Source organism: Pseudophryne corroboree, chromosome 10 (assembly GCF_028390025.1).
Source record: "Pseudophryne corroboree isolate aPseCor3 chromosome 10, aPseCor3.hap2, whole genome shotgun sequence".
NCBI lineage: Eukaryota > Metazoa > Chordata > Amphibia > Anura > Myobatrachidae > Pseudophryne > Pseudophryne corroboree.
The window spans coordinates 56,909,945-56,936,045 of NC_086453.1; the positions used below are offsets into that span (position 1 = coordinate 56,909,945).

Here is a 26,101-nt window from a genome sequence, read left to right on the forward strand (position 1 = left end):
AAGAACCCGATGGTCACTCTGTCAAAAGTGAAGTGCTGTGAATACTTTCTGGATGTACTGTATATCCATGAGGTTCTGGTTCCTTATAAATTGCAGGCTCATAAATATTCATCCCAGCCATGACATAAGAGGGTGATAGGTCCACTTTTCTGTAAATGAATTTAATATTTCCAGTTAGCTGACAAAAAATGCTCATTACTATACAAAAAGTACCCAGTGATTACCAAGATTCTACAAACTTTTGATTAGTTTAATTAAATGTGAGGAAATAGGAACAAAAAACACCCAAAAAATAGCAAAAAAGGTCAATATTAAAAAGGTATTGGTGCTTCCTAGTTATACAAGATGGCGACACACCTGTGCTGTGCAGTGTATAGGGGTAATACATCTGAGACGCACCTGTGCTGTGCAGTATAGAGGTAATACATCTGAGATACACCTGTGCTATGCAGTGTATAGGGGTAATACATCTGAGACACACCTGTGCTATGCAGTGTATAGGGGTAATACATCTGAGATACACCTGTGCTATGCAGTGTATAGGGGTAATACATCTGAGACACACCTGTGCTGTGCAGTGTATAGGGGTAATACATCTGAGACACACCTGTGCTATGCAGTGTATAGGGGTAATACATCTGAGACACACCTGTGCTATGCAGTGTATAGGGGTAATACATCTGAGATACACCTGTGCTATGCAGTGTATAGGGGTAATACATCTGAGACACACCTGTGCTATGCAGTGTATAGGGGTAATACATCTGAGATACACCTGTGCTATGCAGTGTATAGGGGTAATACATCTGAGACACACCTGTGCTGTGCAGTGTATAGGGGTAATACATCTGAGACACACCTGTGCTGTGCAGTGTATAGGGGTAATACATCTGAGATACACCTGTGCTATGCAGTGTATAGGGGTAATACATCTGAGACACACCTGTGCTGTGCAGTGTATAGGGGTAATACATCTGAGACACCTGTGCTGTGCAGTGTATAGGGGTAACACATCTGAGACACATCTGTGCTGTGCAGTGTATAGGGGTAACACATCTGAGACACACCTGTGCTGTGCAGTGTATAGGGGTAATACATCTGAGACGCACCTGTGCTGTGCAGTATAGAGGTAATACATCTGAGATACACCTGTGCTGTGCAGTGTGTAGGGGTAATACATCTGAGAAACACCTGTGCTGTGCAGTGTATAGGGGTAATACATCTGAGACACACCTGTGCTGTGCAGTGTATAAGGGTAATACATCTGAGACGCACCTGTGCTGTGCAGTATAGAGGTAATACATCTGAGATACACCTGTGCTGTGCAGTGTATAGGGGTAATACATCTGAGACACACCTGTGCAGTGTATAGGGGTAATACATCTGAGACACACCTGTGCTGTGCAGTGTATAGGGGTAATACATCTGAGACGCACCTGTGCTGTGCAGTGTATAGGGGTAATACATCTGAGACACACCTGTGCTGTGCAGTGTATAGGGGTAATACATCTGAGACACACCTGTGCTGTGCAGTGTATAGGGGTAATACATCTGAGACACACCTGTGCTGTGCAGTGTATAGGGGTAATACATCTGAGACGCACCTGTGCTGTGTAGTATAGAGGTAATACATCTGAGATACACCTGTGCTGTGCAGTGTATAGGGGTAATACATCTGAGACGCACCTGTGCTGTGCAGTGTATAGGGGTAATACATCTGAGAAACACCTGTGCTGTGCAGTGTATAGGGGTAATACATCTGAGACACACCTGTGCTGTGCAATGTATAGGAGTAATCAAACTGATCTAAACGTGGAACATTCTTGTTGCTCACTCCTATAAAGGCAGCTGATTGCCAGTCAAAAACGTTCACATGTCTGTTAGTTCCTTTGCGAAACGTGTTGCATTTGGTCTGTACTACAAGTGACACCCCACTGCTTTTACCTTTCATTTTACGGTTTATTGTTTGCTCTGTATATATGTAAGTTGTAGTCTTTTTTTTTTTTAAGCGTTTTAATTTGAAATGGTTATATGTTATTTTATGTTCCTTTAAGTCATCTCATCTGTTTTTAACTGACGCTCCGTCATATTACAATTCTTTTCACGCTATATCGTATTTGGAACAGAAAGGGAAATGTATTACTCTGCATGTTTGCTAACAGGATTATTATTTGTTCAGGATATAAATCTCAGTTTTTTCAATCTCAGGAACCGAGGGTGAGGTCCGGGCGGCTGGCATCAGACTGCGCAGGGGGAGCCGGGCAGTGTCTAAGCCTGCTGAAGAGGCTCAACGCTGCCCGGCATTGAAAAAAGGGGCTGGTTAATTCCCAAATCCATGGTATTGGAAGCTCCAATCCTGGGATTGAAACCCGGCCAATTTCAGGCCTAGGTCCCGGAATCCCGCCCATCCCCATCCCGGAATTGGCAACCATAGATGCACAGATTCTTAGTGGTGCCTTTACTCCAGCTTACTTATTTTTAAAAACTGTGAAATTCTATTTTGATTCTAGGTTATGGATGAGTTGGGGAACGTGGTGAATAAACAGGGCTTACCTCCAGTCATCTGCGCTGGTTGGGAAGACCTTCCCTGACTTAGTGGTGATAATTGTTCCATCAATGTCAAATCCTGCAATCTGGAAGATAAACAGAGCAATAACATACTAATCGCTCCATGTCCCTATGTGGGGGGAGCACAACTCAGGTACAGAAACTAAGGGGGCCCATACATCAGGAAGAAATCTGGCAACTGCCCATTTTGCCGGGATCAGAGAAATCCTACATGTTGGATTTCTCCGATTCACCAATTCCAACCAAAAAATGGTTGGGACTGGCGAGTCAGGGATACTTATGTTGTTTTTTCCTCATCGATGGGCCGCCGATCAGTGAATCGGACAGTCAATCAACAGAATCGGGAATCGGAGCTGTAGATGTAAGATCTCACGAGTAGGGCCCTCTTCCCTCATGTGCTTATCCTTTTCTTACTTTAATAATCCTCAACTGCCCAAATACCGCAGTTTTTCGGCCACCTTGGAACTTAGCTCTATGTCGTCTACTGGTGTAGTTATGCTTAGTTACCCTGTACTTGTCCTATATTGTCTTCAACTGTAAGTCACTGTTTTCCTGTTTTGATAATGTGCATATGTACTCTGTAATTGGGTGCTGCGGAACCCTTGCGGCGCCATATAAAATAAGAATTTACTCACCGGTAATTCTGTTTCTCGTAGTCCGTAGTGGATGCTGGGAACTCCGTAAGGACCATGGGGAATAGCGGGCTCCGAAGGAGGCTGGGCACTCTAGAAAGATCTTAGACTACCTGGTGTGCACGGGCTCCTCCCACTATGACCCTCCTCCAAGCCTCAGTTAGGTACTGTGCCCGGACGAGCGTACACAATAAGGAAGGATTTTGAATCCCGGGTAAGACTCATACCAGCCACACCAATCACACCGAACAACTCGTGATATGAAACCCAGTTAACAGCATGAAACGATAGAGCCTCTCAACAGATGGCTCAACAATAACCCGATTTAGTTAACAATAACTATGTACAAGTATTGCAGATAGACCGCACTTGGGATGGGCGCCCAGCATCCACTACGGACTACGAGAAACAGAATTACCGGTGAGTAAATTCTTATTTTCTCTAACGTCCTAGTGGATGCTGGGAACTCCGTAAGGACCATGGGGATTATACCAAAGCTCCCAAACGGGCGGGAGAGTGCGGATGACTCTGCAGCACCGAATGAGAGAACTCCAGGTCCTCCTCAGCCAGGGTATCAAATTTATAGAATTTTGCAAACGTGTTTGCCCCTGACCAAGTAGCTGCTCGGCAAAGTTGTAAAGCCGAGACCCCTCGGGCAGCCGCCCAAGATGAGCCCACCTTCCTTGTGGAATGGGCATTGACAGATTTAGGCTGTGGCAGGCCTGCCACAGTATGTGCAAGCTGAATTGTACTACAAATCCAACGAGCAATAGTCTGCTTAGAAGCAGGAGCACCCAGCTTGTTGGGTGCATATAGGATAAATAGCGAGTCAGATTTTCTGACTCCAGCCGTCCTGGAAACATATATTTTCAGGGCCCTGACAACGTCTAGCAACTTGGAGTCCTCCAAATCCTTAGTAGCCGCAGGCACCACAATAGGCTGGTTCAGGTGAAACGCTGACACCACCTTAGGGAGAAACTGGGGACGAGTCCTCAATTCTGCCCTATCCATATGAAAAATCAGATAAGGGCTTTTACATGATAAAGCCGCCAATTCTGACACTCGCCTGGCTGATGCCAGGGCCAATAACATGACCACTTTCCACGTGAGATATTTCAGATCCACGGTTTTTAGTGGCTCAAACCAATGTGATTTCAAGAAATTCAACATCACGTTGAGATCCCACGGTGCCACAGGAGGCACAAATGGGGGCTGAATATGCAGCACTCCTTTCACAAATGTCTGAACTTCAGGTACTGAAGCTAGTTCCTTTTGAAAGAAAATCGACAGAGCCGAGATCTGTACTTTAATGGAGCCTAGTTTTAGGCCCATATTCACTCCTGCTTGCAGGAAATGCAGAAATCGACCCAGTTGAAATTCCTCTGTTGGGGCCTTTTTGGCCTCGCACCATGCAACATATTTTCGCCATATGCGGTGATAATGTTTTGCCGTAACATCTTTCCTGGCTTTAATAAGCGTAGGAATGACTTCCTCCGGAATGCCCTTTTCCTTCAGGATCCGGCGTTCAACCGCCATGCCGTCAAACGCAGCCGCGGTAAGTCTTGGAACAGACAGGGGCCCTGCTGTAGCAGGTCCTGTCTGAGCGGCAGGGACCAAGGGTCCTCTGAGATCATCTCTTGAAGTTCCGGGTACCACGCTCTTCTTGGCCAATCCGGAACCACGAGAATTGTGTTTACTCCTCGCTTTCTTATTATTCTCAGTACCTTTGGTATGAGAGGTAGAGGAGGGAACACATACACTGAACGGTACACCCACGGTGTCACTAGGGCGTCCACCGCTATCGCCTGAGGGTCTCTTGACCTGGCGCAATACTTCTCTAGTTTTTTGTTTATGCGGGACGCCATCATGTCCACCTGTGGACGACCCCATTGATTTACAATCATTTGGAAGACTTCTGGATGAAGTCCCCACTCTCCCGGGTGGAGGTCGTGCCTGCTGAGAAAGTCTGCTTCCCAGTTGTCCACTCCCGGGATGAACACTGCTGACAGTGCTAGTACATGATTCTCCGCCCATCGGAGAATTTTTGTGGCTTCTGCCATCGCCGTCCTGCTTCTTGTGCCGCCCTGTCGATTCACATGGGCGACTGCCGTGATGTTGTCTGACTGGATCAGCACCGGCTGGTGTAGGAGCAGGGATTTTGCTTGACTTAGGGCATTGTAAATGGCCCTTAGTTCCAGAATATTTATGTGAAGGGCAGTCTCCTGACTTGACCATAGTCCCTGGAAATTTCTTCCCTTTGTGACTGCCCCCCAGCCTCGTAGGCTGGCATCCGTGGTCACCAGGACCCAGTCCTGTATGCCGAATCTGCGGCCCTCCAGAAGATGAGCACTGTTCAGCCACCACAGAAGAGACACCCTGGTTCGTGGAGACAGGGTTATTAAACGATGCATCTGAAGATGCGATCCGGACCACTTGTCCAACAGGTTCCACTGAAAGATTCTGGCATGGAACCTGCCGAATGGAATTGCTTCGTAGGAAGCTACCATCTTTCCCAGGACTCGCGTGCAGTGATGCACTGATACCTGTTTTGGTTTTAGGAGGTCTCTGACTAGAGAAGACAACTCCCTGGCTTTCTCCTCCGGGAGAAACACTTTTTTCTGGGCCGTGTCCAGAATCATTCCCAGGAACATTAGACGTGTCGTGGGGACCAGCTGTGACTTTGGGATATTCAGAATCCAACCGTGCTGGCTCAGCACTTCCTGAGATAGTGCTACTCCCACTAACAACTGTTCCTTGGATCGTGCCTTTATTAGGAGATCGTCCAAGTATGGGATAATTAAAACTCCCTTTTTTCGAAGGAGTATCATCATTTCCGCCATAACCTTGGTAAATACCCTCGGTGCCGTGGAGAGTCCAAACGGCAGCGTCTGGAATTGGTAATGGCAATCCTGTACCACAAATCTGAGGTACTCCTGGTGAGAATTGTAAATGGGGACATGTAGGTAAGCATCCTTGATGTCCAGGGATACCATGTAATCCCCCTCGTCCAGGCTTGCAATAACCGCCCTGAGCGATTCCATCTTGAACTTGAATTTTTTTATGTATGTGTTCAAGGACTTCAAATTTAGAATGGGTCTCACCGAACCGTCCGGTTTCGGTACCACAAATAGTGTGGAATAGTAACCCCGGCCTTGTTGGAGTAGGGGTACCTTGATTATCACCTGCTGGGAATACAGCTTGTGAATTGCCGCTAGCACTGCCTCCCTGTCTGAGGGAGCAATCGGCAAGGCGGATTTTAGGAAACGGCGGGGTGGAATCGCCTCGAATTCCAGCCTGTATCCTTGAGATACTATTTGAAGGATCCAGGGATCCACCTGTGAGCGAACCCACTGATCGCTGAAATTCCTGAGGCGGGCCCCCACCGTACCCGGCTCCGCTTGTGAAGCCCCACCGTCATGCGGCGGACTTGGAAGAGGAAGCGGGGGAGGACTTTTGTTCCTGGGAACCTGCTGTTTGCTGCAGCCTTTTTCCCCTGCCTCTGCCTCTTGACAGAAAAGACCCTCCTTTTCCCCGCTTATTTTTCTGGGATCGAAAGGACTGAACCTGATAAAATGGCGCCTTCTTAGGCTGCGAGGGGACATGGGGTAAAAATGCTGACTTCCCAGACGTTGCTGTGGAAACTAGGTCGGAGAGACCATCCCCAAATAATTCCTCCCCTTTATAAGGCAAAACTTCCATGTGCCTTTTGGAATCTGCATCTCCAGTCCACTGGCGAGTCCATAAGCATCTCCTAGCAGAGATAGATAGTGCACTTACTTTAGATGCCAGCCGGCAGATTTCCCTCTGTGCATCTCTCATGTATAAGACTGAGTCTTTTATATGGTCAATTGTTAACAGGATCGTGTCTCTGTCTAGTGTGTCAATATTTTCTGACAGGTTATCTGACCATGCAGCGGCAGCACTGCACATCCAAGCTGACGCAATTGCTGGTCTGAGTATAATGCCTGAGTGTGTATATACAGACTTCAGGATCGCCTCCTGCCTTCTATCAGCAGGTTCCTTAAGGGCGGCCGTATCCTGGGACGGTAGTGCCACCTTTTTTGACAAACGTGTGAGCGCTTTATCCACCCTCGGGGGTGTTTCCCAACGTAACCTATCCTCTGGCGGGAAAGGGAACGCCATTAGTAATTTCTTAGGAATCACCAATTTCTTATCAGGGGAAGCCCACGCTTCTTCACACACTTCATTTAATTCATCTGACGGGGGAAAAACTACAGGTAGTTTTTTCTCCCCAAACATAATACCCTTTTTTGTGGTACCTGGATGTAAATCAGAAATATTTAACACCTCTTTCATTGCCTCAATCATGCAGCGAATGGCCTTAACGGGCATTAAATTTGACTCATCGTCGTCGACACTGGCGTCAGTATCCGTGTCGACATCTACTTGTGCCACCTGAGATAACGGGCGTTTTAGAGCCCCTGATGACTTTTGAGACCCTTGGACCGGCACGAGCTGAAGACTCGGCTGTCCCACAGTCGGCATGTCGTCAAATTTTTTATGTAAGGAGTCTATACGTGCACTCATTTCTTGCCATAATACCATCCACTCAGGTGTCTGCCCCGCAGGGGGTGACATCTCTGCTAAAGGCATCTGCTCCCCCTCCACATCATTATCCTCCTCAAACATGTCGACACAGCCGTACCGACACACTCCACACACACAGGGAATGCTCAAATAGAGGACAGGACCCACAAAAGCCCTTTGGGGGGACAGAGTAAGAGTATGCCAGCACACACCAGAGCGCTATATATATACAGGGACTAACTGAGTTATGTCCCTAATAGCTGCTTATACTGTATACAATGCCAATTTAGTGCCCCCCCTCTCTTTTTCCCTCTTACTGTATTGTAGAAATGCAGGGAAGAGCCAGGGAGCTTCCTTCCAGCCGAGCTGTGAGGGAAAAATGGCGCCAGTGTGCTGAGGAGATAGGCTCCGCCCCTTTTTCGCGGCCTATTCTCCCGCTTATTTTGTGATTCTGGCAGGGGTATTTACCTCATATATAGCCCCAGGGGCTATATATTGAGGTATTTTAGCCAGCCAAGGTGTTTTTATTGCTGCCTCAGAGCGCCCCCCCCCAGCGCTCTGCACCCTCAGTGACCGGAGTGTGAAGTGTGTATGAGGAGCAATGGCGCACAGCTGCAGTGCTGTGCGCTACCTTGGTGAAGACAGGACGTCTTCATGCCGCCGATTTTCCGGACCATCTTCCTGCTTCTGGCTCTGTAAGGGGGACGGCGGCGCGGCTCCGGGACCGAACATCAAGGCTGGGCCTGCGGTCGATCCCTCTGGAGCTAATGGTGTCCAGTAGCCTAAGAAGCCCAATCCGGCTGCAAGCAGGCGAGTTCGCTTCTTCTCCCCTTAGTCCCTCGCTGCAGTGAGCCTGTTGCCAGCAGGTCTCACTGAAAAAAACAAATTCTAAGACTATAACTTTCTAAGAGCTCAGGAGAGCCCCTAGTGTGCATCCAACCTCGGCCGGGCACGAAATCTAACTGAGGCTTGGAGGAGGGTCATAGTGGGAGGAGCCAGTGCACACCAGGTAGTCTAAGATCTTTCTAGAGTGCCCAGCCTCCTTCGGAGCCCGCTATTCCCCATGGTCCTTACGGAGTTCCCAGCATCCACTAGGACGTTAGAGAAATAAAGGATAATAATAATAATAATACTAATAGTAGATGTTTGGCCCGCATAACTCAATGCAAGCCGGAAGCAGGTATATGTCTAGCTATTGCCAGGGACAGGCACAAGGGGGCGCACCTTCGTCTGACATCTGCACATTTTGAAATAAACGGAATACAGGAGAACCAATGTTTAACATAGGCTGTTTAACAGCACAAAATCTGGTTTGTTGGTTGCAGCTATGGTTCCATGTTTGCTGTTATTTGTTAATGTAGCCTAAGTGCTGAACTTCTGGATTTATCCCTTTGCCTATGTGTGCAGACTGTAGAGGGCTTAAGGGCCTATGTACTGCCAGCATGAATGAGCAATTCAACCTGTGCTGTAGATTAAGGATTCAGGACTCAGTTCACGGCTAATAGAAAACATTTGCTACTAACATTGTCCTCTGAATGCAAACAATCAGTACTTCAGCAATGCAGACTGGCTACAGAGTGGGATGTGATCAGAATTTCATCAGCGGGATCCCGTAGGTAAGTACTGGCCTTGTTGTTGGGATTAGGCACTAGGGTGAGCGTTAGGGACAGAGTGGGTTAGGGGTAGGAGTCAGTGACGTAGGAGTAGTGGTAGGATAAAAATACTTCGTACCCAACCCCCACAGAGCAGGGTTTTGTCATATTAAATGAGTGACGTTTAAATAGTGGACTTCTACAGCCTGAATTTGAAATCGTTTTTAAGAAAAGTCCATGTGTTACCCAAGCACGTTCTCATGACGAGGGGGTGCGGATGCAATCCAGAATTTAGATTGACCCCATCAGCCTTGATGGCCCTACCCTCCTCTATATCCCAAATCTAATGACCCTAAACATGAGGATCTGAGCCTTGTGTGACTGGAAAGCCTGGCAGGGAGGTAGCTTGCAAGTACAACCTGTGTGGCTACCCAGCTTTCAGTATATGTCACAGTCCGCTTTCCCGCTGCCTGCACTGTGCTTAGAAGCTGTGCTAGCATGGCACCTCTGTTTCTTTGTATCTGAATGAGGGAATCGCTACCGCTACATACATTTACAATACAACACATAAAGGCAGGAATGCACTTTGGCTTGTATGCATATGTGGATATTTTCGTACCTTGGAAGAAGACTGAACGCCTTTCTTCTGAAAGATCAAAAGCTTGCCATGTTCTTCCCAGGAGTCTTTGCTGCAGGTTCCGCCCCTCTGAGCGTCCGGGGAGACGTGGGATGTTTTGGTGCCGGAGGGGTGGGCTTTGGCCGCTGTCTCCTGCAACTCTTTCAGTTTGCGAGCAGTTTCCTCCTCCTCTGAATCGTCACTGTTTCCTGCAGCCTTCAAACCCGAATCCTGGCACTTTAACTTCTTACTGCTGGGCTCAGCTTTGCGTTCTTCATCCCGGTGGCTTCTCTTCTGGGTTGTGCCGAAAAAGTCTGTAATATTCTTCTTCGGTTCTGCAGCCAGAGAGCGCTTTTTGTTCCCCTGTAAGGCGGCTGTGGGCTTTCCATATGGAGCGTTGTTTTTGGGGCTCTCTTTACTGAACTCCACCGTGTAAGGGTGCAGCGAGTTCACCATATAGAGAGTGTGATCTTCTGTCATCTGGGTGCTCTCTCCGTGCTTCAGTGAGACCTCTCCGACGGAGGTGGGGTTTACACCCAGCTAAGAGCAACAACATTAGCCAATCTGTGAGACCATGGTAAGAACACCACAATATATACACAAGTACACTCCCATTACAGAACAGACAATATGGCTACCCGCTAAGCACAAGCCTGTCCTGCTCCCAGTTACAGACGGAATGGTACTGCATAGCAAAACACTGCATGATCAAAACAAAACTTACTTGAAAAAGATTAACAACTGAGGACGTTCATTTTGTTAACAATAATTGTAGTTTTTAGAAATCAATAAACACACATCTCTTCCAACAGTCCGTCTGGTATACAGTTTATATATACACGGTCGAGTCACATTATTATGATCACATCCGACATTTGATGTCGGCAACACGTAGCCCATGAATTATGCCAAGTGTTGTGCGCTGGCTTGGTGGGTATATAAGGTGTGCGATAGGCTGTCTGCACACATATCACTCGTTGCTGTCATGGGTAAAAAGGGCGATTTATCCAAGTTGCAAAAAGGGATGATTATCGGCTTTCGCGCCAAGGGTGGCAGTATTCCTGACACAGCGCAGTTTGTGAACTGTTGGCGTGCTGCTGCGGTGAAGGTGCATCATGACTGGACAAATGGCACCATTGCAAATAACCGATGTGGAAACTGTGGAGCGCCACATGCAATTGATGTGAGAGGTGAAGGACGGCTATGAAGGTGTGTGATAGCCGACCAACGCGCTACAGTGGAGCGGCTCACCGTCAAAATGACGTGTGCATAAAACGACAGTTCAGCAAACCCTGCTGTGTATGGGGCTCCGACGCAAACTGATGGTCACTGCACCTATTCTAACGCAGGTGCATTGGTAGAAAAGGCTTCAATTTGCACGACTGTATTGGAAACGGATGATTGGCGAAGAGTTGCCTTCTCCGATGAGTCACATTATCTGCTTCATCGAATGGATGGACGTTGGCGTGTGAGGTGAGAGACATCGGACAACAAACACCCGGCAACCATTGCTGGGAGAACACAAGCTAGTGGTGGCCACGCACCCTCCAGCAGCTGTGGGATGCACTGCAGTCAGCATGGCTCCGGATACCGGGGCCAACCTACCAGCACCTTATTGAGTCACTACCAGCCTGTCTAGCAGCGGTCAGTTACTCTGGCTATTAGCGGTTGGTCATAATAATGTGTGTGTGTGTGTGTGTGTGTATATATATATATATATATATATAATAAGATTTTACTCACCGGTAAATCTATTTCTCGTAGTCCGTAGTGGATGCTGGGGACTCCGTAAGGACCATGGGGAATAGACGGGCTCCGCAGAAGACTGGGCACTCTAAGAAAGATTCAGTACTACTGGTGTGCACTGGCTCCTCCCTCTATGCCCCTCCTCCCTCTATGCCCCTCCTCCAGACCTCAGTTAAGGAAACTGTGCCCGGAAGAGCTGACATTACAAGGAAAGGATTTTGGAACCCAGGGTAAGACTCATACCAGCCACACCAATCACACCGTATAACTTGTGATACTCTTACCCAGTTAACAGTATGAACAAACAACAGAGCATCAACCAATGGATGCCAACATAACATAACCCTTTAGTAAGCAATTACTATATACACGTATTGCAGAAAGTCAGCACTTGGGACGGGCGCCCAGCATCCACTACGGACTACGAGAAAATAAGAATTTACTCACCGATAATTCTATTTCTCGTAGTCCGTAGTGGATGCTGGGGACTCCGTAAGGACCATGGGGAATAGACAGCTCCGCAGGAGACTGGGCACACTAAAAGAAAGATTTGGTACTACCTGGTGTGCACTGGCTCCTCCCTCTATGCCCCTCCTCCAGACCTCAGTTAGGATACTGTGCCCGGAAGAGCTGACACAATAAGGAAGGATTTTGAATCCCGGGTAAGACTCATACCAGCCACACCAATCACACCGTATAACTCGTGATATTTTACCCAGTTAACAGTATGAATAACAACTGAGCCTCTCAACAGATGGCTCAATAACCCTTTAGTTAGGCAATAACTATATACAAGTATTGCAGACAATCCGCACTTGGGATGGGCGCCCAGCATCCACTACGGACTACGAGAAATAGAATTATCGGTGAGTAAATTCTTATTTTCTCTAACGTCCTAGTGGATGCTGGGGACTCCGTAAGGACCATGGGGATTATACCAGAGCTCCCAAACGGGCGGGAGAGTGCGGATGACTCTGCAGCACCGAATGAGAGAACTCAAGGTCTTCCTTAGCCAGGGTATCAAATTTGTAGAATTTAGCAAACGTGTTTGCCCCTGACCAAGTAGCAGCTCGGCAAAGTTGTAAAGACGAGACCCCTCGGGCAGCCGCCCAAGATGAGCCCACCTTCCTCGTGGAATGGGCTTTCACTGATTTAGGATGCGGCAAACCAGCCGCAGAATGCGCCAGCTGAATTGTGCTACAAATCCAGCGAGCAACAGTCTGCTTAGAAGCAGGAGCACCTATTTTGTTGGGTGCATACAGGATAAAAAGCGAGTCAGTTTTCCTGACTCCAGCCGTCCTGGAAACATAAATTTTCAAGGCCCTGACTACGTCCAGTAACTTGGAATCCTCCAAGTCCTTAGTAGCCGCAGGCACTACAATAGGTTGGTTCAAGTGAAAAGCTGATACCACCTTAGGGAGAAACTGGGGACGAGTCCTCAATTCTGCCCTATCCATATGGAAAATCAGATAAGGGCTTTTACACGACAAAGCCGCCAATTCTGACACACGCCTGGCCGAAGCCAAGGCCAATAACATGACCACTTTCCACGTGAGATATTTGAGATCCACGGTTTTAAGTGGTTCAAACCAATGTGATTTTAGGAAACTCAACACCACATTGAGATCCCAAGGTGCCACAGGAGGCACAAAAGGGGCTGAATATGAAGCACTCCCTTTACAAAAGTCTGAACTTCAGGCAGTGAAGCCAGTTCTTTCTGGAAGAAAATCGACAGAGCCGAAATCTGGACCTTAATGGAACCCAATTTTAGGCCCATAGTCACTCCTGACTGTAGGAAGTGCAGAAAACGACCCAGCTGAAATTCCTCTGTGGGGGCCTTCCTGGCCTCACACCACGCAACATATTTTCGCCAAATGCGGTGATAATGGTTTGCGGTTACTTCTTTCCTGGCTTTTATCAGCGTAGGAATGACTTCCTCCGGAATACCCTTTTCCTTTAGGATCCGGAATTCAACCGCCATGCCGTCAAACGCAGCCGCGGTAAGTCTTGGAACAGACAGGGCCCCTGCTGTAGCAGATCCTGTCTGAGAGGTAGAGGCCATGGGTCCTCTGATAACATTTCTTGAAGTTCCGGGTACCAAGCTCTTCTTGGCCAATCCGGAACCACGAGTATCGTTCTTACTCCTCGCCTTCTTATTATTCTCAGTACCTTTGGTATGAGGGGCAGAGGAGGGAACACATAAACCGACTGGTACACCCACGGTGTCACTAGCGCGTCCACAGCTATCGCCTGAGGGTCCCTTGACCTGGCGCAATATCTCTTTAGGTTTTTGTTTAGGCGGGACGCCATCATGTCCACCTGTGGCCTTTCCCAACGGTTTACCAACAGTAGGAAGACTTCTGGATGAAGTCCCCACTCTCCCGGGTGTAGGTCGTGTCTGCTGAGGAAGTCTGCTTCCCAGTTGTCCACTCCCGGAATGAACACTGCCGACAGTGCTATTATGTGACTTTCCGCCCATCGGAGAATCCTTGCGGCTTCTGCCATCGCCATCCTGCTTTTTGTGCCGCCCTGTCGGTTTACATGGGCGACTGCCGTGATGTTGTCTGACTGGATCTGTACCGGCTGGTTCTGAAGCAGGGGTTTTGCCTGACTTAGGGCATTGTAAATGGCCCTTAGTTCCAGAATATTTATGTGCAGGGAAGTCTCCTGACTTGACCATAGTCCTTGGAAGTTTCTTCCCTGTGTGACTGCTCCCCAGCCTCGAAGGCTGGCATCCGTGGTCACCAGGACCCAGTCCTGTATGCCGAATCTGCGGCCCTCTAGAAGATGAGCACTCTGCAGCCACCACAGTAGAGACACCCTGGTCCTTGGAGACAGGGTTATCAGACGATGCATCTGAAGATGCGATCCCGACCACTTGTCCAAGAGGTCCCACTGGAAGGTCCTTGCATGGAACCTGCCGAATGGAATTGCTTCGTATGAAGCCACCATTTTTCCCAGGACTCGTGTGCAGTGATGCACCGATACCCGTTTTGGTTTTAGGAGGTCTCTGACTAGAGATGACAGCTCCTTGGCTTTCTCCTGCGGGAGAAACACTTTTTTCTGTTCTGTGTCCAGAATCATCCCCAGGAACAGTAAGCGTGTGGAAGGAACCAGTTGTGACTTTGGGATGTTTAGAATCCAGCCATGCTGTTGTAGCACTTCCCGAGATAGTGCTACTCCGACCAGTAACTGCTCCCTGGACCTCGCCTTTATTAGTAGATCGTCCAAGTACGGGATAATTAAAACTCCCTTTTTTCGAAGGAGTATCATCATTTCTGCCATTACCTTGGTAAACACCCTCGGTGCCGTGGACAGTCCAAACGGTAGTGTCTGGAATTGGTAATGACAATCCTGTACCACAAATCTGAGGTACTCCTGGTGAGGAAGGTAAATTGGGACATGCAGGTAAGCATCCTTGATGTCCAGGGATACCATGTAATCCCCCTTCTCCAGGCTTGCAAAAACCGCCCTGAGCGATTCCATCTTGAACTTGAATTTTTTTATGTATGTGTTCAAGGACTTCAAATTTAAAATGGGTCTCACCGAACCGTCCGGTTTCGGTACCACAAACAGTGTGGAATAGTAACCCCGTCCTTGTTGAAGTAGGGGCACCTTGACTATCACCTGCTGGGAATACAGCTTGTGAATTGCCTCTAGCACAGCCTCCCTGCCTGAGGGAGTTGTCGGCAAGGCAGATTTGAGGAAACGGCGGGGGGGAGACGCCTCGAATTCCAGCTTGTACCCTTGAGATACTACTTGAAGGATCCAGGGATCCACCTGTGAGCGAGCCCACCGATCGCTGAAATTTTGAGGCGGCCCCCCACCGTACCTGGCTACGCCTGTGGAGCCCCCGCGTCATGCGGTGAACTCAGAGGAAGCGGGGGAAGAATTTTGATTCTGGGAACTGGCTGACTGGTGCAGCTTTTTCCCTCTTCCCTCGTCTCTGTGCAGAAAGGAAGCGCCTTTCTGAAGCCGAAAGGACTGTACCTGATAATACAGTGCTTTCTTAGGCTGTGAGGAAACCTGAGGTAAAAAAATTTCTTCCCAGCTGTTGCTGTGGATACGAGGTCCCAGAGACCATCCCCAAACAATTCCTCACCCTTATAAGGCTCTATGTGCCTTTTAAAGTCAGCATCACCTGTCCAGTGTCGGGTCTCTAATACCCTCCTGACAAAATGGACATTGCATTAATTCTGGATGCCAGCCGGCAAAATATCCCTCTGTGCATCCCTCATATATAAGACGACGTCTTATGTTCGCAAAATAGTATCCCTGTTTGACAGGGTTACAGACAACGCTGCAGCAGCACTATCTGCAGGTCTCAGTCTAGTACCTGAGTGTATAAATACAGACTTCAGGATAGCCTCCTGCTTTTTATCAGCAGGTACCTTCAAAGTGGCCGTATCCTAAGACGGCAGTGCCACCTTTTTTGACAAACGTGTGAGCGCCTTATCCACCCTAGGGGATATCTCCCAGCGTAACTTATCCTCTGGCGGGAAAAGGTACGCCATCAGTAACTTTAAATTATCAGTTTCTTATCGGGGGAACCCACGCTTTTTCACACTTCACTCACTCATTGGATGGGGGAACAAAACACTGCCTGCTTTTTCTCCCCAAACATAAAACCCTTTTTTAGTGGTACTTGGGTTAATGTCAGAAATGTGTAACACATTTTTTATTGCCGGGATCATGTAACGGATGTTCCTAGTGTATATGTCTCCACCTCGTCGACACTGGAGTCAGACTCTGTGTCGACATCTGTTTCTGCCATCTGAGGGAGCGGGCGTTTTTGAGCCCCTGATGGCCTTTGAGACGCCTGGGCAGGTGCGGGCTGAGAAGCCGGCTGTCCCATAGCTGTTACGTCATCCAGCCTTTTATGTAAGGAGTTGACACTGTCGGTTAATACCTTCCACCTATCCATCCACTCTGGTGTCGGCCCACAGGGGGCGACATCCCATTTATCGGCAACTGCTCCGCCTCCACATAAGCCTCCTCATCAAACATGTCGACACAGCCGTACCGACACACCGCACACACACAGGGAATGCTCTGACTGAGGACAGGAACCCACACAGCCCTTTGGGGAGACCGAGAGAGAGTATGCCAGCACACACCAGAGCGCTATATAATGTAGGGATAAACACTATCACTGAGTGAATTTTCCCCAATAGCTGCTTGTATAAACAATATTGCGCCTAAATTTAGTGCCCCCCCTCTCTTTTTAACCCTTTGAGCCTGAAAACTACAGGGGAGAGCCTGGGGAGCTGTCTTCCAGCTGCACTGTGAAGAGAAAATGGCGCCCAGTGTGCTGAGGGAGATAGCTCCGCCCCTTTTTCGCTGACTTTTCTTCCGCTTTTTTATGGATTCTGGCAGGGGTAATTATCACATATATAGCCTCTGGGGCTATATATTGTGATTATTTTGCCAGCCAAGGTGTTTTTATTGCTGCTCAGGGCGCCCCCCCCCAGCGCCCTGCACCCTCAGTGACCGGAGTATGAAGTGTGTATGAGGAGCAATGGTGCACAGCTGCAGTGCTGTGCGCTACCTTGGTGAAGACTGAAGTCTTCTGCCGCCGATTTTCCGGACCATCTTCATGCTTCTGGCTCTGTAAGGGGGACGGCGGCGCGGCTCCGGGAACGAACACCAAGGACGGGTCCTGCGGTCGATCCCTCTGGAGCTAATGGTGTCCAGTAGCCTAAGAAGCCCAAGCTAGCTGCAAGCAGGTAGGTTCGCTTCTTCTCCCCTTAGTCCCTCGTTGCAGTGAGCCTGTTGCCAGCAGGTCTCACTGTAAAATAAAAAACCTAACATATACTTTCTTTCTAGGAGCTCAGGAGAGCCCCTAGTGTGCATCCAGCTCGGCCGGGCACAGAAATCTAACTGAGGTCTGGAGGAGGGGCATAGAGGGAGGAGCCAGTGCACACCAGGTAGTACCAAATCTTTCTTTTAGTGTGCCCAGTCTCCTGCGGAGCCGTCTATTCCCCATGGTCCTTACGGAGTCCCCAGCATCCACTAGGACGTTAGAGAAATAGATTTACCGGAGAGTAAAATCTTATTTTCTCTAACGTCCTAGTGGATGCTAGGGACTCCGTAAGGACCATGGGGATTATACCAAAGCTCCCAAACAGGCGGGAGAGTGCGGATGACTCTGCAGCACCGAATGGGCAAACACAAGGTCCTCCTCAGCCAGGGTATCAAACTTGTAGAATTTGCAAAGGTGTTTGAACCCGACCAAGTAGCAGCTCGGCAAAGCTGTAATGCCGAGACCCCTCGGGCAGCCACCCAAGAAGAGCCCACCTTCCTTGTGGAATGGGCTTTCACTGATTTTGGATGCGGCAATCCAGCCTCAGAATGAGCCTGCTGAATCGTGTTACAGATCCAGCGAGCAATAGTTTGCTTTGAAGCAGGAGCACCCAGCTTGTTGGATGCATACAGGATAAACAGCGAGTCAGTCTTCCTGACTCCAGCCATTCTGGTTACCTAAATCTTCAAAGCCCGGACTACGTCAAACAGCTTGGAATCCCCCAAGTCACAAGTAGCCGCAGGCACCACAATAGGTTGGTTCAAATGAAAAGATGACACCACCTTTGGCAGAAATTGCGGACGAGTCCGCAATTCTGCCCTGTCCATATGGAAAACCAGATAGGGGCTTTTACATGACAAAGCCGCCACTTCTGACACACGCCTAGCCAAAGCTAAGGCCAACAGCATGACCACTTTCCACGTGAGATACTTTAGCTCCACAGTCTTAAGTGGCTCAAACCAGTGGGATTTCAGGAAACCCAACACCACGTTAAGATCCCAAGGTGCCACCGGTGGCACAAAAGGGGGCTGAATATGCAGCACTCCCTTAACAAACGTCTGAACCTCAGGCAGTGAAGCCAGTTCTTTTTGAAAGAAAATGGATAGGGCCGAAATCTGGACCTTTATGGACCCTAATTTTAGGCCCATAGTCACACCTGACTGTAGGAAGTGCAGGAATCGACCCAGCTGGAATTCCTCTGTAGGGGCCTTCCTGGCCTCACACCAAGCAACATATTTTCGCCATATACGGTGATAATGCTTTGCTGTCACGTCCTTCCTAGACTTTATCAGCGTAGGAATAACTTCATCCGGAATGCCTTTTTCCGCTAGGATCCGGCGTTCAACCGCCATGCCGTCAAACGCAGCCACGGTAAGTCTTGAAACAGACAGGGCCCTTGTTGCAACAGGTCCTGTCTGAGAGGCAGAGGCCATGGGTCCTCTGTGAGCATTTCTTGCAGTTCCGGGTACCAAGTCCTTCTTGGCCAATCCGGAACAATGAGTATTGTTCTCACTCCTCTTTTTCTTACAATTCTCAGCACCTTTGGTATGAGAGGAAGAGGAGAAAACACATAGACCGACTGGAACACCCACGGTGTTACTAGTGCGTACACAGCTATCGCCTGAGGGTCCCTTGACCTGGCGCAATACCTTTTTAGCTTTTTGTTGAGGCGGGACGCCATCATGTCCACCTGTGGCAGTTCCCATCGATTCGCAATCTGCGTGAAGACTTCCTGATGAAGTCCCCACTCTCCCGGGTGGAGGTCGTGCCTGCTGAGGAAGTCTGCTTCCCAGTTGTCCACTCCCGGAATGAACACTGCTGACAGTGCGCTTACGTGATTCTCCGCCCAGCGAAGAATTCTGGTGGCTTCTACCATCGCCACCCTGCTCCTTGTGCCGCCTTGGCGGTTTACATGAGCCACTGCGGTCTGACTGGATCAGAACCGGTTGGTCGCGAAGCAGGGTCTCCGCTTGACTTAGGGCGTTGTATATGGCCCTTAGTTCCAGGATATTGATGTGAAGGCAAGTCTCCTGCCTTGACCACAGCCCTTGGAAATTTCTTCCCTGTGTGACTGCCCCCCACCCTCGGAGGCTTGCATCCGTGGTCACCAGGAGCCAGTCCTGAATGCCGAATCTGCGACCTTCGAGAAGGTGAGCACTCTGCAGTCACCACAGGAGAGACACCCTGGCTCTGGGGGATAGGGTGATTAACCGATGCATCCGAAGATGTGATCCGGACCACTTGTCCAGTAAGTCCCATTGGAAGGTCCTCCTATGGAACCTGCCGAAGGGAATGGCCTTGAATGATGCCACCCTCCTTCCCAGGACTCGAGTGCAGTGATGCACTGACACCTGTTTTGGTTTTAATAGATTCCTGACCAGTGTCACGAGCTTCTGAGCTCTCTCTATCGGGAGATAAACCCTTTTCTGGTCTGTGTCTAGGATCATGCCTAGGAGAGGCAGATGAGCTGTAAGAACCAACTGCGACTTTGGAATATATAGAATCCAGCCGTGTTGCCGTTTCACTTCCAGAGAAAGTGATACGCTGTTCAGCAACTGCTCACTTGATCTCGCTTTTATGAGGAGATCGTCCAAGTACGTGATAATAGTGACACCTTGCTTCCGCAGGAGCACCATCATTTCCGCCATTACCTTGGTGAATATTCTCAAGGCCGTGGAGAGACCAAACGGCAACTTCTGAAATTGGTAATGACCATCCCGTACCGCAATTCTGAGGTACGCCTGATGAGGTGGATAAATGGGGACATGAAGGTATGCATCCTTTATGTCCCGAGTCACCATAAAATCTCCCCCTTTCAGGCTTGCAATAACCGCTCTTAGCGATTCCATCTTGAACTTGAACCCTTTCAGGTATATGTTCAGGGATTTTAAATTCAATATGGGTCCGACCGAACCGTCTGGTTTTGGGACTACAACATGGTCAAATAATAACCCCCTCCTTGTTGAAGGAGGGGAACCTTGACCACCACCTGTTGAAGATACAATTTATGAATTGCAGTTAACACTGTTTCCCTCTCGTGGGGGGAAGCTGGCAGGGCCGTCGGTGAGGGGGCATCTTCTCAAAGTCCAGCTTGTATCCCTGAGACACAATATCTATTGCCCAGGGATCTAACAGGGAGTGAACCCACTTGTGGCTGAACTGACGAAGGCGTGCCCCCACCGGGCCTAGCTCCGCCTTGCGGTGGATTTTTGTAGAGGCCGGGGAGGACTTCTGTTCCTGGGAACTAGCTGTGTTGTGCAGCTTCTTTCCTGTGCCCCCGCCTCTGGCAAGAAAGGATGCACCTCGGACTTTCTTGTTTCTTTATTCGAAAGGCTGCATTTGATAATGTCGTGCTTTCCTAGGCTGTGCAGGAATATAAGGCAAAATATCAGAATTACCAGCTATAGCTGTGTAGACCAGGTCCGAGAACCCTTCTCCACACAATCCTCAGCCTTCCACATGCCTCTTAAGTCGGCATCATCTGTCCATTGCATATTCTACAGGACACGTCAAGCAGAAATCGACATAGCTTTGACTCTAGGACCCAGTATACTCATATCTCTTTGGGCATGTTTTATATATATATATATATATATATATATATATATATATATATATATATATCACTTAAGACAGCATCTTTAATATATATATATATATATATATATATATAATCTATATATATCTCTATATATACATATATATATATATATATATATAATAAGAATTTACTTACCGATAATTCTATTTCTCGGAGTCCGTAGTGGATGCTGGGGTTCCTGAAAGGACCATGGGGAATAGCGGCTCCGCAGGAGACAGGGCACAAAAGTAAAGCTTTTACAGGTCAGGTGGTGTGTACTGGCTCCTCCCCCTATGACCCTCCTCCAGACTCCAGTTAGGTACTGTGCCCGGACGAGCGTACACAATAAGGGAGGATTTTGAATCCCGGGTAAGACTCATACCAGCCACACCAATCACACCGTACAACTTGTGATCTAAACCCAGTTAACAGTATGATAACAGAGGAGCCTCTGAAAAATGGCTTCCTAAACAATAACCCGAATTAGTTAACAATAACTATGTACAAGTATTGCAGATAATCCGCACTTGGGATGGGCGCCCAGCATCCACTACGGACTCCGAGAAATAGAATTATCGGTAAGTAAATTCTTATTTTCTCTATCGTCCTAAGTGGATGCTGGGGTTCCTGAAAGGACCATGGGGATTATACCAAAGCTCCCAAACGGGCGGGAGAGTGCGGATGACTCTGCAGCACCGAATGAGAGAACTCCAGGTCCTCCTTTGCCAGGGTATCAAATTTGTAAAAATTTACAAACGTGTTCTCCCCTGACCACGTAGCTGCTCGGCAGAGTTGTAATGCCGAGACCCCTCGGGCAGCCGCCCAAGATGAGCCCACCTTCCTTGCGGAATGGGCCTTAACAGATTTAGGCTGTGGCAGGCCTGCCACAGAATGTACAAGTTGAATTTTGTTACAAATCCAACGAGCAATCGACTGCTTAGAAGCAGGTGCACCCAACTTGTTGGGTGCATACAGTATAAACAGCGAGTCAGATTTTCTGACTCCAGCCGTCCTTTAATTGTATATTTTTAAGGCTCTGACAACGTCCAACAACTTGGAGTCCTTCAAGTCGTCTGTAGCCGCAGGCACTACAATAGGCTGGTTCAGGTGAAACGCTGATACCACCTTAGGGAGAAAATGCGGACGCGTCCGCAGCTCTGCCCTATGTCGAATGGAAAATTAAATAAGGGCTTTTATAAAACAAAGCCGCCAGTTCAGATACTCTCCCGGCCGAAGCCAGGGCCAGTAACATAGTCACTTTCCATGTGAGATATTTCAAATCCACATTCTTTAGTGGTTCAAACCAATTGGATTTGAGGAAATCTAAAACTACATTTAGATCCCACGGTGCCACCTTAGGCACCACAGGAGGCTGTATATGCAGTACTCCTTTGATAAAAATCTGGACCTCAGGGACTGAGGCCAATTCTTTTTGGAAGAATATTGATAGGGCCGAAATTTGAACCTTAATAGATCCCAATTTGAGACCCATAGACAATCCTGATTGCAGGAAATGTAGGAAAACGACCCAGTTGAAATTCCTCCATCGGAGCACTCCGCTGCTCGCACCACGCAACATATTTTCGCCAAATACGGCGATAATGCTTCGCGGTGACTTCCTTCCTTGCCTTTATCAAGGTAGGAATGACTTCTTCTGGAATGCCTTTTCCTTTTAGGATCTGGCATTCAAACGCCATGCCGTCAAACGCAGCCGCGGTAAGTCTTGAAAAAGACAAGGACCCTGCTGAAGCAGGTCCCTTCTCAGAAGTAGAGGCCACGGATCGTCCGTGACCATCTCTTGAAGTTCCGGGTACCAAGTCCTTCTTGGCCAATCCGGATCCACTAGTCTTACTCCTCTTTGCCGTATAATCCTCAATACCTTTGGTATGAGAGGCAGAGGAGGAAACACATATACCGACTGGTACACCCAAGGTGTTACCAGCGCGTCCACAGCTATTGCCTGCGGATCTCTTGACCTGGCGCAATACCTGTCCAGTGTTTTGTTGAGGCGAGACGCCATCATGTCCACCATTGGTTTTACCCAACGGTTTAATAGCATGTGGGAAACTTCTGGATGAAGTCCCCACTCTCCCGGGTGAAGGTCGTGTCTGCTGAGGAAGTCTGCTTCCCAGTTGTCCACGCCCGGGATGAATACTGCTGACAGTGCTATCACGTGATTCTCCGCCCAGCGAAGGATCCTGGCAGCTTCTGCCATTGCCCTCCTGCTTCTTGTGCCGCCCTGTCTGTTTACATGGGCGACTGCCGTGATGTTGTCCGACTGGATCAACACCGGTCTTCCTTGAAGCAGAGGTTCCGCCTGGCTTAGAGCATTGTAGATTGCTCTTAGTTCCAGAATGCTTATGTGAAGAGACTTTTTCAAGCTCGACCACACTCCCTGGAAATTTCTTCCCTGTGTGACTGTTCCCCAGCCTCTCAGGCTGGCATCCGTGGTCACCAGGATCCGATCCTGCATGCCGAATCTGCGGCCCTCCAATAGATGAGCCTCCTGCAACCACCACAGAAGGGATACCCTTGTCCTCGGCGACAGGGTTATCCGCAGGTGCATCTGAAGATGCGACCCTGACCATTTGTCCAACAGATCCCTTTGCATGGAATCTGCCGAAAGGGATTGCTTCGTAAGAAGCTACCATTTTTTCCCAGGACTCTTGTGCATTGATGTACAGACACCTTTCCTGGTTTTAGGAGGTTCCTGACCCGGTCAGATAACTCCTTGGCTTTTTCTTCGGGAAGAAAAACCTTTTTCTGAACTGTGTCCAGAATCATCCCCAGGAACAGCAGACGAGTTGTTGGCATTAATTGGGATTTTGGAATATTCAGAATCCATCCGTGCTGCTTTAGCACCTCTTGAGATAGTGCTAAACCCATCTCTAGCTGTTCTCTGGACTTTGCCCTTATTAGGAGATCGTCCAAGTATGGGATAATTAATACGCCTTTTCTTCGAAGAAGAAATATTATCTCGGCCATTACCTTTGTAAAGACCCGAGGTGCCGTGGACAAACCAAACGGCAGCGTCTGAAACTGATAGTGACAGTTTTGTACAACGAACCTGAGGTACCCCTGGTGTGAGGGGTAATTGGAACGTGGAGATACGCATCCTTGATGTCCAAGGATACCATAAAGTCCCCTTCTTCCAGGTTCGCTATCACTGCTCTGAGTGACTCCATCTTGAACTTGAACTTCTTTATGTACAGGTTCAAGGACTTCAGATTTAGAATAGGCCTTACCGAGCCATCCGGCTTCGGTACCACACAAAGAGTGGAATAATACCCCTTCCCTTGTTGTAGAAGAGGTACCTTGACTATCACCTGCTGAGAATACAGCTTGTGAATGGCTTCCAAAACCGTCTCCCTTTCTGAGGGGGACGTTGGTAAAGCAGACTTCAGGAAACGGCGAGGTGGCTCTGTCTCTAATTTCAACCTGTACCCCTGAGATATTATCTGCAGGATCCAGGGATTTACCTGCGAGTGAGCCCACTGCGCGCTGTAATTCTTGAGACGACTGCCTACCACCCCCGAGTCCGCTTGCGAAGCCCCAGCGTCATGCTGAGGCTTTTGTAGAAGCCGGGGAGGGCTTCTGTTCCTGGGAAGGAGCTGCCTGTTGCTGTCTCTTCCCTCGTCCTCTGCCTCGTGGCAGATATGAATAGCCCTTTGCTCTCTTATTTTTAAAGGAACGAAAGGGCTGCGGTTGAAAGGTCGGTGCCTTTTTCTGTTGGGGAGTGACTTGAGGTAGAAAGGTGGATTTCCCGGCCGTAGCCGTGGCCACCAAATCCGATAGACCGACCCCAAATAACTCCTCTACGCATCGCCTGTCCACTGTCGTGTCCATAAAGCTCTTCTGGCCGAAATGGACATAGCACTTACCCGTGATGCCAGTGTGCAGATATCTCTCTGTGCATCACGCATATAAAGAAATGCATCCTTTATTTGTTCTAACGACAGTAAAATATTGTCCCTGTCCAGGGTATCAATATTTTCGATCAGGGACTCTGACCAAACTACCCCAGCACTGCACATCCAGGCAGTCGCAATAGCTGGTCGTAGTATAACACCTGCATGTGTGTATATACCTTTTTGGATATTTTCCATCCTCCTATCTGATGGATCTTTAAGTGCGGCCGTCTCAGGAGAGGGTAACGCCACTTGTTTTGATAAGCGTGTTAGCGCTTTGTCCACCCTAGGAGGTGTTTCCCAGCGCTCCCTAACCTCTGGCGGGAAAGGGTATAAAGCCAATAACTTCTTTGAAATTAGCAGTTTTTTATCGGGGCACCCCACGCTTCATCACACACGTCATTTAATTCTTCTGATTCGGTAAAAACTACTGGTAGTTTTTTCACATCCCACACAATACCCTGTTTAGTGGTACCTGTAGTATCAGCTAAATGTAACATCTCCTTTATTGCCAAAATCATATAACGTGTGGCCCTACTGGAAAATACGGTTGATTCGTCACCTTCACCACCGGAATCAGTGCCTGTGTCTGGGTCTGTGTCGACCGACTGAGGCAAGGGGCGTTTTACAGCCCCTGACGGTGTTTGAGGCGCCTGGACAGGCACTAATTGAGTGTCCGGCCGCCTCATGTCGGCAAACGATTGCTTAAGCGAGTTGACGCTATCCCGTAATTCCACAAATAAAGGCATCCATTCTGGTGTCGACCCCCTAGGAGGTGACATCCTCATATTTGGCAATTGCTCCGCCTCCACACCAATAACGTCCTCATACATGTCGACACACACGTACCGACACACAGCAGACACACAGGGAATGCTCTATACGAAGACAGGACCCACTAGCCCTTTGGGGAGACAGAGGGAGAGTCTGCCAGCACACACCAAAAAGCGCTATATATGACAGGGATAGCCTTATGATTAAGTGCTCCCTTATAGCTGCTTTTATATTAATATATTGCCATTTATTTTGCCCCCCCTCTCTGTTATACCCTGTTTCTGTAGTGCAGTGCAGGGGAGAGACCTGGGAGCCTTCCTGACCAGCGGAGCTG

The 26,101-nt window shown here is 48.6% G+C and overlaps 1 protein-coding gene across 2 annotated transcripts in view; it reads right to left on the reverse strand.

Annotated features, from left to right (window-relative positions):
- The window catches only part of PNKP (polynucleotide kinase 3'-phosphatase), a 97,690-nt gene that overhangs the window by 53,762 nt on the left and 17,827 nt on the right, over nt 1-26,101 (reverse strand). For both annotated transcript variants that reach the window (XM_063942432.1, XM_063942433.1), the window contains exons 4-5: nt 9,960-10,496; nt 2,554-2,633 (exon numbers count right to left, since the gene is read on the reverse strand). In XM_063942432.1, coding sequence (XP_063798502.1) covers nt 2,554-2,633; nt 9,960-10,496 — 617 coding nt within the window. The remainder of the gene's footprint in view (nt 1-2,553; nt 2,634-9,959; nt 10,497-26,101) is intronic.